At 41.2% G+C, this 17,630-nt stretch overlaps 1 protein-coding gene across 9 annotated transcripts in view; it reads right to left on the bottom strand.

Moving 5' to 3' along the window:
* The window catches only part of LOC135903131 (transcription initiation factor TFIID subunit 4-like), a 109,912-nt gene that overhangs the window by 71,480 nt on the left and 20,802 nt on the right, over window positions 1-17,630 (bottom strand). For 5 of the 9 annotated variants that reach the window (XM_065433521.1, XM_065433528.1, XM_065433523.1 and 2 more), the window contains one exon: window positions 1,137-1,295. In XM_065433521.1, coding sequence (XP_065289593.1) covers window positions 1,137-1,295 — 159 coding nt within the window. Of the gene's footprint in view, window positions 1-1,136; window positions 1,296-3,043; window positions 3,074-17,630 lie in introns of all 9 variants that reach the window. The other 4 variants (XM_065433519.1, XM_065433520.1, XM_065433522.1 and 1 more) reach the window with 1 other exon arrangement.

The raw sequence follows: 17,630 nt of genomic DNA, 5'->3' as shown, positions 1-17,630 counted from the left end.
GTTCTACCTATTCATTGCCCCCTCTCCACCCCTCCTCCCTCCCATTCGCTCTAGCTTCCCTCTGGACTTGCATGTTGGTAAAAAGGTAAGTGCTTGCAGGGGGGTCACTGATAATTACAGCTGTCAAGATGCTAATGTGGCGAAAGGCTCCAGAAGGCATTGTACAAATTCGACGCGGTGCAGTCCAAACGAGTTCCTTGCGTCTCTTTTCTTCTCTGCCACGCTTCTTCTATGTTATACATGTACACGCTCTGAACCACCCCCTGACGCGGTGTGCCAGACAGCAGCAGCCACAGCACCCACAGCAGCATCAGCAGTGGGAAAGTTGAAGGAAAAGGCAAAGAAAGCTTCACTTTAAAAAAAGAAAAGTGTTCCACAACAGCTGATCTCAATGGGCCTGTCAATGACCTTCGAAACCTTCGAAGAGCCCGTCAGTTAAACTCTACGATTGGGAGGTAACCATAAAAATACAATGGCAATGCAAAAGTTGTAAAACAGTATAGTGCACAATGGTGAAAATATATAGCCACTGACAATGAGCTTACCTACAGTCATTCCTCATCACTGAGTGAAGACATAAAACTGTTCCATGACAAACCAACTCTGCTACCAGATAAAGGCAAGAAGAGCTGCACAAATCAATGTACCAACCATACAATATTCAGATAATTTTCCACCAACACTATAATTTGAGAAGTTCGTTTTACTGAAGTAAAGAAATTGAAGTCAGTCTGTAAAATAAGTCACCTTATTTCCTGCACTTTCACAGAAACAGCAAAGAAGCAATATCTCAAGTGTATTCAAAATGATCAAGGTAAAAAAGACAGACACTAATAAGTAAGTAGGGTAGATTGCCATGCATCCCATAACAGCTTTCATTCAAAGCTAGGCAAACACTCCACTAAATACATCATATAGAGCAAATGCATAAACATGCAGATAAGCATATAGACAGACATGCAACCATAAATGAAAAGTGTTAGCATCTTGCACACAAGGCACACAAACTAAAATTTATGGAAAAGAGGTGTACACAGCCCACAGGCACACAGTGGAAGACCAAGCTCTTCTACAGTGCTAATTGGGCTGTTTATCCACCTTAGCATGCACTTTTTACAAACAGCCAAACAACCTACCTGTACAGACTGCAGCCGGTAAGTCGGTGCTCCTGACATACTTGCAGCTGAAGAGTTCGGAGGCAGGCTGGGGGCCACGTTGACGACCTGCAGTTGCCCGTTTTCTGTTTTCACAAGCAGGGTGCCACGCATCATGCCTGGTTGAAGTGTGATCGTGTTCTGCAAGCAAAAGTGCCACACATACAAAAACTTCAATCTAATCACAATGTAGCATGATAACTCGGCCACCAACTCTTGCAATGTGAATTTTCTGCACTCAGAAAATATACACTTATGAAATAAACAACACAGTTTTTTCTCACACAGATGCGATTAAATATCTCAGAAATTATGCAAACTGTCACATGAATGCTTCCATACACAAAGATACAGTTCAGATTACTGCTTAATAGAGCTAACAAACTGTAGAACCAAATGCCGGGATAATTAAATCATACTATAACAACACTCCTAAAGCCACTACTACAACACAAAGTTGTAATTCCTTCAACCCCAGCAGCTTTCTGGTAACATTAGAAATGAAGTTATCAGCTCGGGTAAAAAGAGCAATTCATTCTGAAAAGCTAGCAAGCCATTTCTTTTTGCCTTTTAATATGATTAGCCTACTTAGGGAGCTTCACGCACTTTTAGGGGACTCTCAGGCTGGGTCTCAACCCTTTTCCCACCAAACAGGGTCACTTGGTTACTTGGGTCTCATGGTCTGATGGGTAGAGCATTGGCCAGCTGGCTGAGGAAACCCGGTTCGAACGCAACCATCGGACCAACTTGGGTCACTCAGTACGTGGCACTGGGTATGTGCCACTCTTCCATTAACATCTCTGATGATAACTTGAGAAACTGAACATGAACCTCTTTCACCCCAACTTGTGTCACTGGGTATTTGTAAGTGGGTATGTGCTCCACTTCAATAAACCTCTTTCACGCCAACTTTTGGGTCACTGGGTATATGGCGCTGGGTATGTGCCGTTCTTCAATGACTAAAAAAAAAACTTATAAAATTTAACCCGTTTTGGGGCGGAACTGAACCTGTGTCACATATATCCAGAAAAATCTTGTCTGAATATAAATTCACACACGTGCCATGTGTAAACTTCATGGCGGTGCCAACAGAGATGGCACAACATGTCCAGAGGAGAAGCACGAAAGGGAAGCTAAGCTGCATACATGCCTGACACATGATGTGTTTCGGCAGTGGCAATACAGTGTGTCGCTACATTGCTTCAATGCTAATTGCATTAATGTTGACATTCATCATGAGAAGGGTCCTGCCAGATTTCTTTTTTTCCAGTCATATCTACACATAGCAAAGCCCTGTAATAGCAACAGGAATAAACGTTAACAGTTCACTTAGTTTTTCCATCAGTTTTTCCAAAAGTATATGCGAAAACAGCGCCGCAATAGCTCATTTGGTAAGAGCATCACCCGCGTGATGCGATTACATGGGATCGTTTTCAACCTGCAGCCAATTGCATTTTCATTATTTTCATTTCCACTAATTGATGTTTCTTTAACTCATTTAGTAAGTACAATTTTCACTGTATTGTCCTTGGTGTTTTTGTTTCTTAGGTTCTTATATGAATATTCAAAAAATCGGGCCCCTTGGTTCTTCTTTGTTATTGTACTAACACAAGGGTGCACAGAAAAACCCTACGGTTGCCTGCTCAAATGAAATAAAATCCCCATAAGTGTAAAAAAATTTTGTTTCATGGAAGACTTTCAAGGAGCCGTACGCATAACAGTACACGCAAAACTCAGTGCAACATGACATAGTAAAGAACATGAGGGGAGAGAGAATGAATTTGAAGTCACAGCAAGGAAAGCAGCCAGAAGTGAGCATTATTCAGAAAAGGAACCTTTCATGAACCCATTAAGCAAACATTCAAAGCACATAATACGATAGAACATACCCTTAATGGACATCTTTGGGACGTAAGACACTATGGTGCAAACAAAAAAAAAGGGGGGGGGGGGGGGATGGAGGGATATGAAGCATGGTGCTTGGAAATGCTGATTGTCAGATACATGTAAGAATAAATGGCTCACCAAAGTATCAAAAAAAGGAACAATCTACGTCTGCCACCCAAAATTTAAAGTAGAAAACTGCTGATTTGCACTTGTCAACAAATTAATTTTTCTGAATGCTGATATTGAAGGGGGAAAAAAGCACAGGGGGGGAAGCACAGATGTCAAATACATTTTTTAATACTCCCAGAAACAATACTGCAAACAATACATTATAGTGCAGCTTCTGAAACACGCAAGCTCAGGCCACGCATTTCGCTGTATGCATGCTACAATGACAGTGAAAATACTGTACGCTTCAGCAATGAAATGAACTTACATTAGAAATGTCAACAGTTGCATTTGAAATTCATATACAATCCAAGATGCAGGAATGTGCACCCAATATATAAATGCATAGAAACATTCCTGTGACACAGGAAAAGCTTTAATGCAGCTACAAAGTCACATACACAGGGCAAAGCAGGCTAATTATTTTAAAGACATTGTGACCACAAAAAATGAAAGTGAATATTTGGCTAATTAACAAATTTTTGCAAATTAACTTTTAGACTGCTTACTTTACGCCACATGTTGCAATCTACTATTTGTAGGCAATGTGCAATATTCTGAGGATGACACTAGCTTCATGACATGCGTTCCCAAATTTGTGACGAAATGCATTGGTGTTGCATTAACTTTGGGCTCCAATGCATTTTCATGTGGAAGAACAGTACATTCTTAATCCAAAGGCTAAAAGTTTTAATGCAGCTACGAAGTGACATACACAGGGCAAAGCAGGCTAATGTGCTAGTGTTGATAGACAAAGTAAGTCTTAATAAAAAAAAGTAATTTTTTTAGCTCTGCATTCAGAAAAATGCCTGTAAGCTCCCTTTTATTCAAAAACAAAACTAATTGGAATTAGAGGAGTGAGATCTCAGCATTCATAATAAGCATACATATATATAGGGTATGTTCAAATATTTTAACATCAAGAGAATTTTTAAAAATTGCCTGTGGCATTTAGCACAAATATACTTATGAGCTGGCGTATGCGAACAGGCATACACCACTTAAACTGGAATTCAATATACATAATTGACTGATTAACTAAATTTCTCCAATCAACTTTTTAACTAATTACTTTAACGCACATACTGCAAACACAAATTAAGCCGTGATTTCACAAGGCTCATCCACTTGGAGTGAATCTTGAAACTAGCACAAATTTGAGATAAGCACAGTGAAACTTGGATTAAAAATGTACTGTTCTTCCACTACTTTTTTATGAAAGCACAAAAATGCATTGGAGCCCAAAGTTAATGCAACACCAATGCATTTCGTCACAAATTTCGGGAATGCATATCATGAAGCTGGTGCCATCCTCAGAATCCATTCGACGTGTATATGACACATCGGCTACAAATAGCAGAGTGCAACATGTGGCGTAAAGTAAGCAGTCTGAAAGTTAATTTCCAAAAATTTGTTAATTAGGCCAATATTCACTTTCATTTTTTGTGGTCATAATGTCTTTAAAATAATGTTAATTAGAAAATAAAGTACTGTGTGTGTGTGTGTGTGTGTGTGTGTGTGTGTGTGTGTGTGTGTTTGTGCACGCGCGCACATGCAAGTGCATGAGAGAAAGGTAAAACCTAAATTTTTCAGTAAATAAACAAAAAAAGGTCCCACAGTAAAAGGGAGCGCTGTGAAAATCTTAAACTGTATTACTACCACATTACCACTAAAGCCGAGTTTACAAAAATTTTGACTACCTTCCACACTCATATGTGGCACGAGGTTTTCTTACACAGTAGATTGTGGCTTTAATCATGACATAATAGCTCACTGAGCTATGAGCTAAATCACCCACTTATTGGCTTATTCTACACCAGGATATGTTTAGCTTATCACCCATTAGCTTGGCTCAGGTTAAGCTAGCATTGGCCATGCTCATGCACCCAGTAGACAGAAAAACACAAAGCTCTGCTTTATGAAACCTTGTAATACAGTGGCACATTTTAACACAGTGGCCCAGATTCAAGAATATCAAACTTGGGAGGTTTTATCACACTCAATCTTTCATGGACAAATGTCACTTCCATCTCTGCTAATGCTTTCAGATCATTAGGGTTCCTGTGCCGCAACTAAAGAAATGCCACTTCCAAACTGTGAAAGCTTACTTAGCTACTATCTTCTTAGTTACTAGTTACTAGCTTACATTCGGCCTCAACTTGGGTACAGCTGTTCTTTATATATGGTCTCCACCATCAAAAATATCTCATCGACCTTCTGGAGTGACTCCAAGACAGGGCAAGCCATTTCATTTCAATCACTTATACTTATTCAAGTGTAACCCAAATAAAGCTCGACCTTTCATCGCAACCATTAAGTACTTGCCGTGACACTGCCCTTTTATCAAGCTGGTCTACCCACATCAAACGTGAAAGAAGCATTCTGGATGTCACAAAGATCATTCAATCAGTTCAGCTACACTCGCCTTTATGACACCACAAACGCTTTCAATTTTTCAGCTCTGCCTTGTGCTATTCTTCTATGGAATGCTCTTCCAAATAACATTGTTTCCCAATCCAGCCACATCACATTTCGCAGTCATCTGGTCAAACATCTTGCCACCTCAGCCCTCTAGTCCTTCTGTGCATATTTTTCCTTGTGCCTCTATTTTTTCCTGTAGCTTTCTACATTCTAGTCGAACATCTTCATTGATTTTATAGTATGTGAATACCATGCGTACTTATGTTTATTTACTTTTCTGAACAAATCCCGTGCGAGTTTGCACAACATTCATAATCTATGAACCTGCAGCAGATGACAGAGTTTATTGTTGCCTGCCATTTCGTTTTTATTTTTTTTATTTTTTTTCCCACCACGTTTTGTATTGCGGTAATTCACCAGTTGATATGGTGACTGTCGCATCTGTATGCCTACTCTGTAATACAATGAACTTCATGTAATATTGACTAGTATCTTTCCGTGTGTACTTCTTCCCGTTTTTAGTTTTCATTTCAATTGCACTTTTGTATTGGCTGTTCTGATGTTGCATACTATTAAGGTTTACAAATAGTGCTTATTTTAGACTGATACCTTTTTTTTGTTGTTTTGAATAACACTTGTTTTACATTCATGTAATCATAGTTCCCCTCCTTACCAAATGCCTTTCTAATGGCCCTGTAATGTATTCACACAAAAAAATTAAAATAAAATAAAAACGGTGATGATTATATGAATATGATATGGATTATAATCTTTCTCTCAAACTATCTTAACTAGGATAACCATAGTCATAAGAAACCTTAGTTTCATGTTTCAAATCACAAATCAATGCCCTTATCCCCATAAAAGAAGCATTAATAAGAAACAGAGGTCTACTTTGTATAGCTTTTCACCTTATTCATTTTAACTGTACAACTCTATATTCCATGCCTATTTTTCCTGTGCTCATTCAGCAATGCACTTGGGCACTTCTCCAATAGCTCTCAGAGCCAAAATTTTATTTACACGTTCTTGATTGGTCTAATATCCTTGAACTGCTGATCAAGGTTCCCATGCAGAAGCAGCCACTTTGCCAAAGCAATTTCAACGTTCCACATATTGCCTTCATACAGAAAAAAAGTGCTACGATGTCACAGTCACTTTGATAATAGACAATCTGCAAAAATCTACAAGTTGGCTTTCCTGAAAGATTGTTTTTGCCATCTCTGTGGCAAAGCATGAGCAGGGAGCTGCTGGAGTGTTACGTAGGTGGAATATGCATTGTTTTCTTGTACATTTTTTTTTTTTTTCCTTTTGGAGAATTAATGAAATCTGTAGTGTCACCTAACTTTCCCACACTTGTTTTCCCGAGAGAAGTGGAAAATATTGTACAGCATCAGCATCCTCACCTGCCCAGCAGGCAGCCCTCAAAATGTGGAAGCCGAGACCCTTATTGGCTGTAATCTATGAATAACAGAAGTGGGTCACGGGGAACAAGTAACATAGCCTTCTCGTTTTTTTTTTTTTTTATTAACTTTACAGGTTGATCTATAGGTTGTGAGCTCTTGGTTGGAGAGCACCTTTCTAGGGCAGGTGACATTACAGAACTTTGCAAATTGATATGGGCAACTGTCATGGTTAATAAAAGTTATGAACCACGACAGTTGATTGAGGTCAATATATTTACCACCATCAAATAAATGTTCAGTCACATTCTATGTTGCTCGCATTGTGATCAAATAGTGAATAATTGTTTGCAATGATTAGTTCAAAGTAAACCTCCCTGTTCTGTGTCTACATAAAATCAGGACATCGCACTGTGAAGTGACACAGTCAGTCTATTAATATTCCATGTCTGGTGTGTGGAAACATGCAGTCATTCTAAAACAGTTCTAACATAGAAATGGCTTCATTGGCAGTCTATCAAGCTTCGGTGAGGAATCACTATTAGAAAGTTTCAGGAACTGTGCAGTCACTTTTATGTTCCCAAAATAGCAAGACCCTTACCATATTTACTTTTAGACTTCTGGTGGTAAGATGCTAATGTACATGTAATTGAAGCATTAAAAAAAAAAGATATGGGGTTATAAGTGCCAAAACCACTTTCTGATTATGAGGCACACCGTAGTGGAGGTCTCCGGAAATTTGGACCACCTGGGGTTCTTTTAACGTGCACCTAAATCTAAGTACACGGGTGTTTTCGCATTTCGCCCTCATCAAAATTGAAGGATTCATGTAATGATTACTTATTGCATGATAAGTGCATTTTGTATGGAGTTTTTAAAAGTGAAAACTGACTTATGTGACAGCACAAAGAAAAATAATTTATGAAAAAAGGAGCTAACCAAGAATCTCCTTTTCATAACACCACATAACACTAAATGCGATGCTGTAAAAGTTACACACTTGTTCACTTACAAATATGTGCCTCTACAAGGCTCACCCACTGACCTAAATGTGATGTGCATTTGGCAACCATCAGATCCAACATCATCAGATGTTAGCAGCCTTGAAAATTGTTGGCGTGAAAACTTTCTTTTGAGGCATGGAATTTGAGAGCGACCACAATTTGAACAACACTTAGTGGCTCTGGCTCCTACTTCCCTTCATGCCGTTATCACTCATTATTCATATGCTTGTTTGTAAGGTTAACAATCACGAAGACACTAGGCATGCAAAGATATGGGTACTAATGCCCCATATAATGTTTTGCAGGCTGTTTCCATGGGCTGATATTTATAGCATAAGGATTCAATTGGACCTTTCCCACACCTCTGCAAGTTGGCTGCTCTGAAAACTCTGCTGTCCCCCAAAAAATCTCGTCAAAGACTAGTCCTATGTGAAACATTAAAAACCTGGTTCAGCTGTTCGGCTCCATTAGGTCATTATTTTTGTTATCGTCTACATGTGCTATTCCGAGAAATTTAGTGCTGTTGCACCTTCACCACAGTTTGGGTAAATTCGCTGAAGCATGCAGAGCTACCTCCTGTCATGAAGAAAACTTCATTTGTTGCGGAGCTAGCATTCCTCGGAGATGAAGTGAAGAGAAGGCTATTTCACATTTACCATTGGCTTCATTTAATTTCTTTTACATTATTGCTGGTTTATAGGTGAAAGCTAGCGGCCTGACTGCACTTTACAGGCAAAGAATTTTTCATTTCTGTAGCATTAGTCGAGTGCCTGAGAGGCAACACTTCAACTACTACTCTCCAGTACTGAAGTTCGAATTCCTTCGGGAGACTTCGCTCCTTTCGTTATTTTTTTTTTTCATTTCTTTATGGAATTGCAAAGCACTTTCAGATATCTGTAAAGAATGCCAGCGTATGGGAGTGAGCCTGAAACAGCTATGGGTGTAACAGGTACGCTTGTGTGCTGCGATTCGGGTGCATAATAATGATTCCCAGGTGGTCAAAATAAATCCGGTCTCCCACTACAGCGTGTCGCATAATAAAACTGGTTTTGGCTCGTAAAACAAAAAAATTAAGTTGAATTCATAGTGTATAATAATTTAATTTGAAGGCCAAACCATGGCCTAATGTTGGGAAATAAGGATGTTTTCGTATGTACGTCATCTTCTTAGTAATCTTAGTCATCTCTTAGTCCCCACGGACATTGTGCATGTGCCCCAGCTGAAGTCTTGCATTGCTGCAAGTTCACTTCCTGTATACTTGGTGCTGGGACGGCGCCTTTACAGGTGCGGGTTATGTTACAGCACAACCAAGAGTGGCATCAGTCAGAAGAAGACAATTTGACATGTAGAGGTGGAATCAGTCTTGACAGCCATCTTGTTTGTGCATTGTTGTCTCTCTTGTAAATATCGTAAATACATCTTAATATGTTTGTTAAATTGGGTTTAATGGCGCAAAAGCGGCTAAGGCTATGCTGCGCCAGACACAGGGTAACAAAATTTCCTTAGTAAATGCAGCATACCCTGCACTAATTAAAGCTTACTTAAAAAAATCTGTTTCGTCTAAAAAGCCGATCACATCAGTCAGAGATATCAGTGCATCGTCTCCTAACATCAATATCAGGCGAAATGGGATATGTGACTTGTACAATATGCGGAAGTACTTTTGTCCATGCATTTCAATATGTGGACAAGCAATTAGAATGTGCATTACTGTTAACGGTTCATGGCATTTGTCACAGGTTGGTTGTTCCTCCTCTCTCAATAAGCAGCAATAGACAAAGAATTACTTCGATGAAGCCTTCCTGATGGTAGCATGTCTTCCACTCCCTAAGGACAAGTTCAATGAGTTGAAGTTTATTGTCGTCTTTTGACTGTCATTCGCATTGCTCGTTAGAGAGCAGTGCCTTGCAAACAGCTTGAATCCCATCCCTAACAGGTATGTTAACTTTTGAAACATTTAGATTTTTTGCCCTTGCTGCACATTCATCTGTTTTTTTATTTCCAGGGATCCCAATGTGGATTGGGACCCAGCAGAAAGGAACGATCTGGTCTTTATTTAGGTTTGTTAGTATATGTATGACGTCACCTATGATGGATTTGTACTGTGAGAGTGTGTTCAAGGCCTTAAGTGCATTTAGAGAATCTGTACAGATCATAGATTTTTTTGTGTTTTGCATTTATAATCATTTGTACTGACATCCATCCATAAGGCATAACACTCAGCAGTGAAAACTGATACAAACTGTGGTAGTGTGACTGTGCGTCCCTGTGTACCATCAATTTGGCCAGGGAGGCTACCCTGGCCAAACTTCTTTATTTTTTAAAATATTCGGATGAAACTTTCAGTGTACGCTCGCACCACCAAACTATGAGGACTGCAAAGTTTCATGAAGATGGGTTTATTTGTTCTAGAGTTACTGAGGTCTAACTAGGTGGTTCATGTGTATGCGTAAAGAAGAGCCTGGAGAAATCCCAGGACATCATAGGAAGCTGAAATTCACTGTGATGATCCCTTGATAGATATCCCATGGGGATACAAAGCCCCTTTTTTTTATATTTCCCTTCCAAAAATTTTAACACAACCTTGAGTTTGATGCAGCCAGTAATGACCAAATTCATAAAAAATTAATTGCTTATCATAAATTAACTGCACCAGGTTTCAAAAAAAGAAGCTTGTTACACCTTGGCAAAGTCATTCAGGAACAGAATAAAAAAAATGGCACACAAATCTGAAGAGCAGTTCTTGAGATATCGCCTTCCCCAGAACCACTACTAGAGAAAAAATCCATTCTGACAAAAGAGGCCATAAAGTTGAACATATGTTTTTATTAGAAAGCTCCTGCGGAGCTCCTAATTAGCTCTTGCGGCTCAATCCAGGCACACTCAATGTGTCAGATTCTCGACTGGCGACAGCCGACAGCACAGTTCCGCCGCTGCAAGCGTCTACGCAGTTGGCACTCACCGCGGAAGATCGGAAGTTCGATGCTCATACAAGTCGCATATCGCGCTTCCGTGCACCGAACATCTGCACTGTCTTGGGCTTCGTTGCCAGCATCGCGTGCAACAATGAAGATGAAAGCCACAGAACTAGCGAAAAAAAAAAAGCTGAGAAAATAATGTAAAAGATAGCGCAAGGTGATGAGCAGCTCACAAGCAGACGTCTGTTATGCATCTGTTGAGGCGGATGGAGCAAGGGGCAAGAACGACGCAAGCGCGGCGGGCGTGGCATCGAAGGGACCAGCCGCCGCCGCCACCCACGCAGCAGCCAATGGCAGGCGCGCTTTAGCCCGCGGGATTTGAATGTGCTCCTCCGGCCAATCAGCGCTCTGCATCGCATCGCAGGAAACCGCCAATACCACCTCAACTGCGCTTCCGATGCCATTTTGCAAGGCGGCAAGACAGAGAAATTTCACGGTCAAAACGACCCCAAGGTGGCGCGGGCAGGTCACATGGACTGGGAATGGCGCGCGCACCAAGCTTTTCATTTCAGCATTTGCGCATGTCTTGTGGGCTATGGTGGCCCAAAAGTAACGTTTTTTGTTGTTGTTTTTTTTTCGGTTAAATTAAGCGCTGATAATTACAGAACAGGTAGTTTATAAAACATACAACCCAAAAATTTTATTTTTCAAAAATCTCTTTTCGCGATTTTTCGGTTTTCAAGGGCCATGTCCCCACTTAATATGTGACTTCTACAACGTAAGAGTATATATATACATATAGAAAGAGAGAGAGAGAAGTATGCCGAGCCCCAGCCCTCACCTGGAAAAACGAAAGTTCTAGACCCCAATATATGACACACAAAAAATTCATGGGGCACTTAGTTATCTCTACGTGGATGAATTCAAAAGCATTGCAGCCGTGTCAGGAGAAGCAAAGCGACGTCCACTGGTGCCACTGGCAGACTCATGTGACTAAAGCGGCCACGTCAGCAGAAGCGACACGACGCGATTAATAGCGTTCGTCATAAGGTGCACGTAACGCATGGTCGTGGGCTCGACTCCCACCAAAGGTCGTGGGTTCAAGTGTCTAATAACGCTTCCTTAATTAAGTGTGCCTTAACACCAAAGGTCGTGGGATCGACTCCCACCAAAGGTTGAGAGTTTGAGTGTCTTAATTAACTATATCTTAATTAACTCTGTCACAGTTAACTTTGCCTTAATTAACACCAAAGGTTGTGGGTCTGAGTGCCTTAATGAACTGCCTAAATTAACTTTGCCTTACACCAAAGGCCATGGGTTAACTCCCACGAAGGGTCGAGGGTTCATAGCCTTAACACCAAAGATCACGGATTCAACTCCCACCAAAGGTCGAGGGTTCGTAGCCTTTTTGGACCATTGTGTGGTCACACCAACGCTGACAACTACACCAGATTTTCTGCCTCATGAGCCATATAATGCTATCACATTAATAATATGACTTACTAGATGAGCTTAGGCACCATTCATTGCTGTCACTCAAGAATCTAGCACTAAGTGCAAAAGTAATAATGCTTAAACCAGCAGCCCAGAAGGCATAATATAAAAGTGGATACGTCTAAAGAAAATGCACAACACCATGCCATTTTGCAATAAGCACCAAGCAGACATCAAAGCATCTATGGAAACTAAGCCACACTGCAAAGACTGATCATTACTGTTTGGTTATCTATTAATAAATAGAGCATGATGTTTAGGGGCCATGCCCCTACATGCACATAGAACAGTGCACCTTAGTAGGTGCAATGCACGGTGGCAACATCTGCGCAACATACCAGTGAAAGTAACTGTGAAACACAGGCAGCTCACAACTAACTGCATGAGATGTGACAACCCTGATTAAAAATTACTGACTGTATAAGTAGGTGAAAGTAAAGAAAAGAATGCATGTCAAATGGAATGCCCTGCTTCAAAATATAGCACAGTCCAGTAAAAAAATGTCGACTGCTCACTAAACACAGATGACATGAAAATATATAGATGTTGTTGACACTATTGAAAGTTTACTTGTCTGAGCACATCGTTCGGACTAGTAGAAATACTACTTCATAACAGTCATAACAATTAGCCATGACAATTTGATCTTGGTGCCAAAATCCTAAGGATGACGGAGACACATGGGCAGTACAATAGCATTTGAACTAGAGGGCATCTCTTCAAATTGTGAAGCACATTGATACACAAGAAAGGAATAGTGTAAACAAATTTACATTGGAAAGCTTAATACTCTGCATTTATGGCCCAATCTCAAGTCATGGAACAATCTGTCGGCACAAAATTTTGCATGGTGGAAGGCCCACATATTTATTGTGTTTCAATTGAGAAATGTTCAAGACTAATTTTTCACAAAAATTAACCCTTCGTGGAACAACGGGACACATACATCCCATTTTTTTACTGCAGTTAAAACACCCTTCCCCATCAAAGTGCTGGCATCAATGCTATCACCATCTTGTTTTAAATTTTAAATGTTTTAAATAAGCAAACGTTTTAAATGTCCTTTTTCTCCAAAGCAGCAGAGGGCAGCCCTTTCTAACGTTATCTTCCTAGCGTTTCACATGGTGAGGCCGCATGTATTTGCCTTAATTTTGGATCGACAGGAAGTAATTACGGCATGACAAGGAAGTCTGAAAGTTTTATTTCTTTTGCAGCTTTATATATGGGATCACTGCATTATGCTTTCTGTTTTCATTGTTGTAATGATTACGTAAAAACTTGTGCAACTAAAGAGTGTGGGGTTCTCCCGTCTCAACCATGCTCTTGGGACAAAGGAACGACAACACAGTAGTGCAAACAATCACAAGGGCATTTATTGCACCTTTCATAGATCAATGCCTGCTAGCCGAGTTGCTATCCACAAAACATGCCGATGGGCGCGCGACAAATCTAGAAGTCCGACTCACCGCAACCGCATAGCGAGCGAATATGTTCGCCCCATGCTGGATCCCAACGCCTGGTCGTTCGCGTGTACGGTCACGCCAACGGTGGCGCGTTCGAAGGCGGCCACGCGAGACGATCTCACAGAAGCGTGGGTCGGCGCACGCGCGGCACGGCTCGTCCGTCCCGCTTGCTGTCCCAAATCCCAAAAAAGAGCAAGCGCCTTCCTTTCGGCGCCCAAGTAACCTCGCCTGTCGGCGGCGTTAGCAGCGCAACACTCGCGCCATCTCTCGCACTGTGCTTCAACCACTCCAACCGCCGCGGGCGCCAGGCCACGTGGCAGGCGAAGCCGCCCTGCAGGAGACGAGCTATGCGGGAAAACTAGATCTCAGGGGAGGCGTGAGAGTCACGCATCCCCACAAGAGACACACATCTTAGCTGGCTAAGTTTCCTACATCTAAATAGTGTTTCACTGACCTAGGCAATTCAAGCGTACTGTTGCATTCTCCTTTTGTTCAGGAAGGTCGCTTTCAGTTGAAGAAGTGGTTGAGCTTCCATTCAGCCTTCCATATGATTTCCAAAAAAGCGACACTGAGAGGGAACTGGCAGGTGGTGAGACGGAAGTCGTGTTCGCACTGACACCAGTTGAGGAGAGTGAGTTGGATGACGACAGGCTTGGTCAGCAGTCCACAAGCACAGGAAAAAGGAGGCGAACATTGTACGTCAGAAAAACCAAAGAAGCTGCGTGAGAACTTCTGAGCCAGAAGAACTGGACAGCAAGTCCGACAGCAGAGGTTGTGCCACCGAAGCAACCACTCCGTGGCCGACAGCTCCGCCAGTTCTCGCTTATCACTCTGTGTGTAACTGGGAACCGCAGTACTCAAGCAAGTTGTCCTCGTCTTGTACACCTTCAGAGTCATTCAGTCTCCATTTCGACGATGATGTGCTTGAAACGATCGTGCTTGAAACTAACTGCTATACAAAGCACGAGGCTCAAAAAGGGTGGCGTGACCCTAAAAAAGAGAAACTCAAAGCCTAATTGGGCATTCTTCTTCTGATGAGTGTCAATCCCGCACATCAAATGTACCTTTATTGGAGTATCAACAGTTCTTTCAATGTCAAGGAGATATCTAGTGTGACAAACTTCAAGAGATTTCAGGCCTTTATGAACACATTGCACTTTTATGACAATGAGCAGATAAAAGGCTGAGGTGAAGATGGTTTCAATAGACTGACCAAGATAAGGCCACTTGCAGATGCCTTGAATCAAAGATTTCTTGAAGAGTACAGGCCTTCCACCCATCAGGCAATTGATGAAAGCATGGTGCACTTCAAGGGATGCTCAGCCTTGAAACAGTATACCTCCATGGAAGCAATCAAACGCAGTTACAAAGTGTGGTGTAGAGCCGACTCTGCAATTAGCTATTTATGCAAGTTTCAAATATATGAAGGATAGCCTACAAAATGAGAAGCTGGACTTACACTTGAAGAACATGTCATTATTTCTCTTTGCAAAAATGTTGAAGTGAACAGTACACACTACTTTGATAACTTTTTCACTACAACCAAGGTTATGAATGAGCTATCAGGAAAGCAAATTATGGCAGCAGGCATGGTTCAGACAAACAAAGTACATACCACATGAAATCAAAGAGGATCAGAAGCTGAAAAGAGGAGAATATGTTTGTCGATCAAAGAGACAATTGACGGCATACTAGTGGCGTGACAACAGGAATGTGACTATGCTGTCGAACTTTCATGACCCATCTGAAGTATGTTTGCAAATGGAGCCAAGGTGGGTGTGACATGCCCCAAAGTAGTCTCTGACTAGAATAAGTACATGGGAGGTGCGGACAGATTTGACTAAAAATTGAATGAATATTCGCGTGACCGGAGGTCAAAAAAGGGTTGGTACAGGCTCTTCTACTATATCTTAGATGCGGCTGTCTTCAACGCTTTCATTCAGCATTACCACATCACACCAAATAAATACTTGTGGTTTCGCCTTGCCCTAGGAAGAGAGCTCGTTGGTGGTCAGAGCTTCAAGAAAAAGAGGGCGATTCCCACTTTTCAGCACAAGAAGCGTGGACGTCAGTCTGCACAGAAGATGGTCGGTGCTAATGAACAAGTCAGACTTCATGGAGGTGACTACCACCCTGTGAAGACAACGGGGCATAAACGATGCAGGTGGTGTTCTATCAAGGCAAAGGAAATCAGAACGACACTTGTATGCAAACTCTGCAAAGTGCCCTTGTGCCATGTTTTTTGCCTTTCCATGAAGAAAAGTGAAGATATGTATGTAACGAGATGTTGCTGTTTGCAAGAGTGCAACTATGATTCAGTTTTGAGCACATGAATTTTCTTAGTTACAACAACCCGTTGTATGTGGTCACCAGGACCATATTGTCCCACTTTCTCCAATTCTCTAAAGAGTTAGTGGGACATATGTGAAACCACCTTTCCTGAAGCCCCCTTTGCACCTAAGAAGCTGAACTGTTATGTGCGGCAAAGTGATGTCGTAACCATCAGTTTTTTACAGATAAAATGTACGGAGCACGCTTTTTCTCAATGTGTCCGATGAAGGGTTATGCCTTCATGAAAAGCAATTCAAATGATCATCTGAAAAGTAGACTCTTGGATAAAAGGAAAGCTCTGATGTAATTTTCAGGCCAATAAGTAGCAGCCTTGTATGCAGCCTGTGGTCCTCATAATGAACACGCCATAACAAAAGAGCGATTTTTTGCAAGGGCACAAAACACCCAGCAATAAGTGCTTATTCAGGTGATATTCTCTGTTAAAAACTACAAGTATAGTCATGTACCACACTGAAATCGAGCAGCATCATTGTTATGCAGTACAGTGTTGTTGCATTTGGATTCTTTTGTTTGTGTATCTTGTTGATGAATGTGTATTTTCAATGGCTGAAGTTATGCGTACCACAAATTCAGCACCAGTTGCTAGTACTGAGAAGAAACTGCATGTCCAGTGGTCAGAGAGAATGACATGCCGTCAGACCTGATTGGTGCCTGCCATCACTTCAGATAGGCACTAGAATTCATGGTCAACTATTGTGTTTCGCAACCATCATTCTGTGGATGAGCACTTTCAATTTTTGCTGCAGGAACATTATTATACAATGTGCCACAAGTGCTTCAACTCACGCACATAGGCATGCAACGTTTATCTATACATTGCATTGCTGTGCTTTGCACATGTATAGAGCACCTTTGCTTGTTTCTACTATTATTATTATTTTTAATATGCCAACATTAATAGCCAGCTCAGGAATTCAATTTAAACAAAGCAGGAGTTGCAGACACACTTACTAAGACTCGATTCTCCATAATTTAGTCCTTTACTAGTTACCTATACCCACACATTAAGAAGAGTTAAATGAGAAAAATATGAAGATTCACTGTAGGCATGAAATGCAAAACCAGGGCAGTCAACACGGTGCACTGACGAGTGCTACTTGCCTAATCTGCCTGACCAAAATCTCACACTTAAACCTGAGATAATCAAAAACCTGCCGCTGCAGCTCAGTGGCTATGGTGTTTGGCTGCTTAGCATGAGGTTACGAGTTAAATTCTCAGCCATGGCAGCCGCATTTTGATGGGGTAGAAATGCAAAAACGTTCCTGTACTGTGATAGGGGCATACTGAAGAATCCCAGGCAGTCAAAATTATGCACTACAGCATCTCTCACAGCCCAAGTATTGTTTTGGAACCATTAAACACTATG

The sequence above is a fragment of the Dermacentor albipictus genome, chromosome 1 (genome assembly GCF_038994185.2).
Source record: "Dermacentor albipictus isolate Rhodes 1998 colony chromosome 1, USDA_Dalb.pri_finalv2, whole genome shotgun sequence".
Lineage (NCBI taxonomy): Eukaryota > Metazoa > Arthropoda > Arachnida > Ixodida > Ixodidae > Dermacentor > Dermacentor albipictus.
Note: the sequence above shows the minus strand (reverse complement) of the source record. Positions and strands in the feature narration are given on the sequence as shown.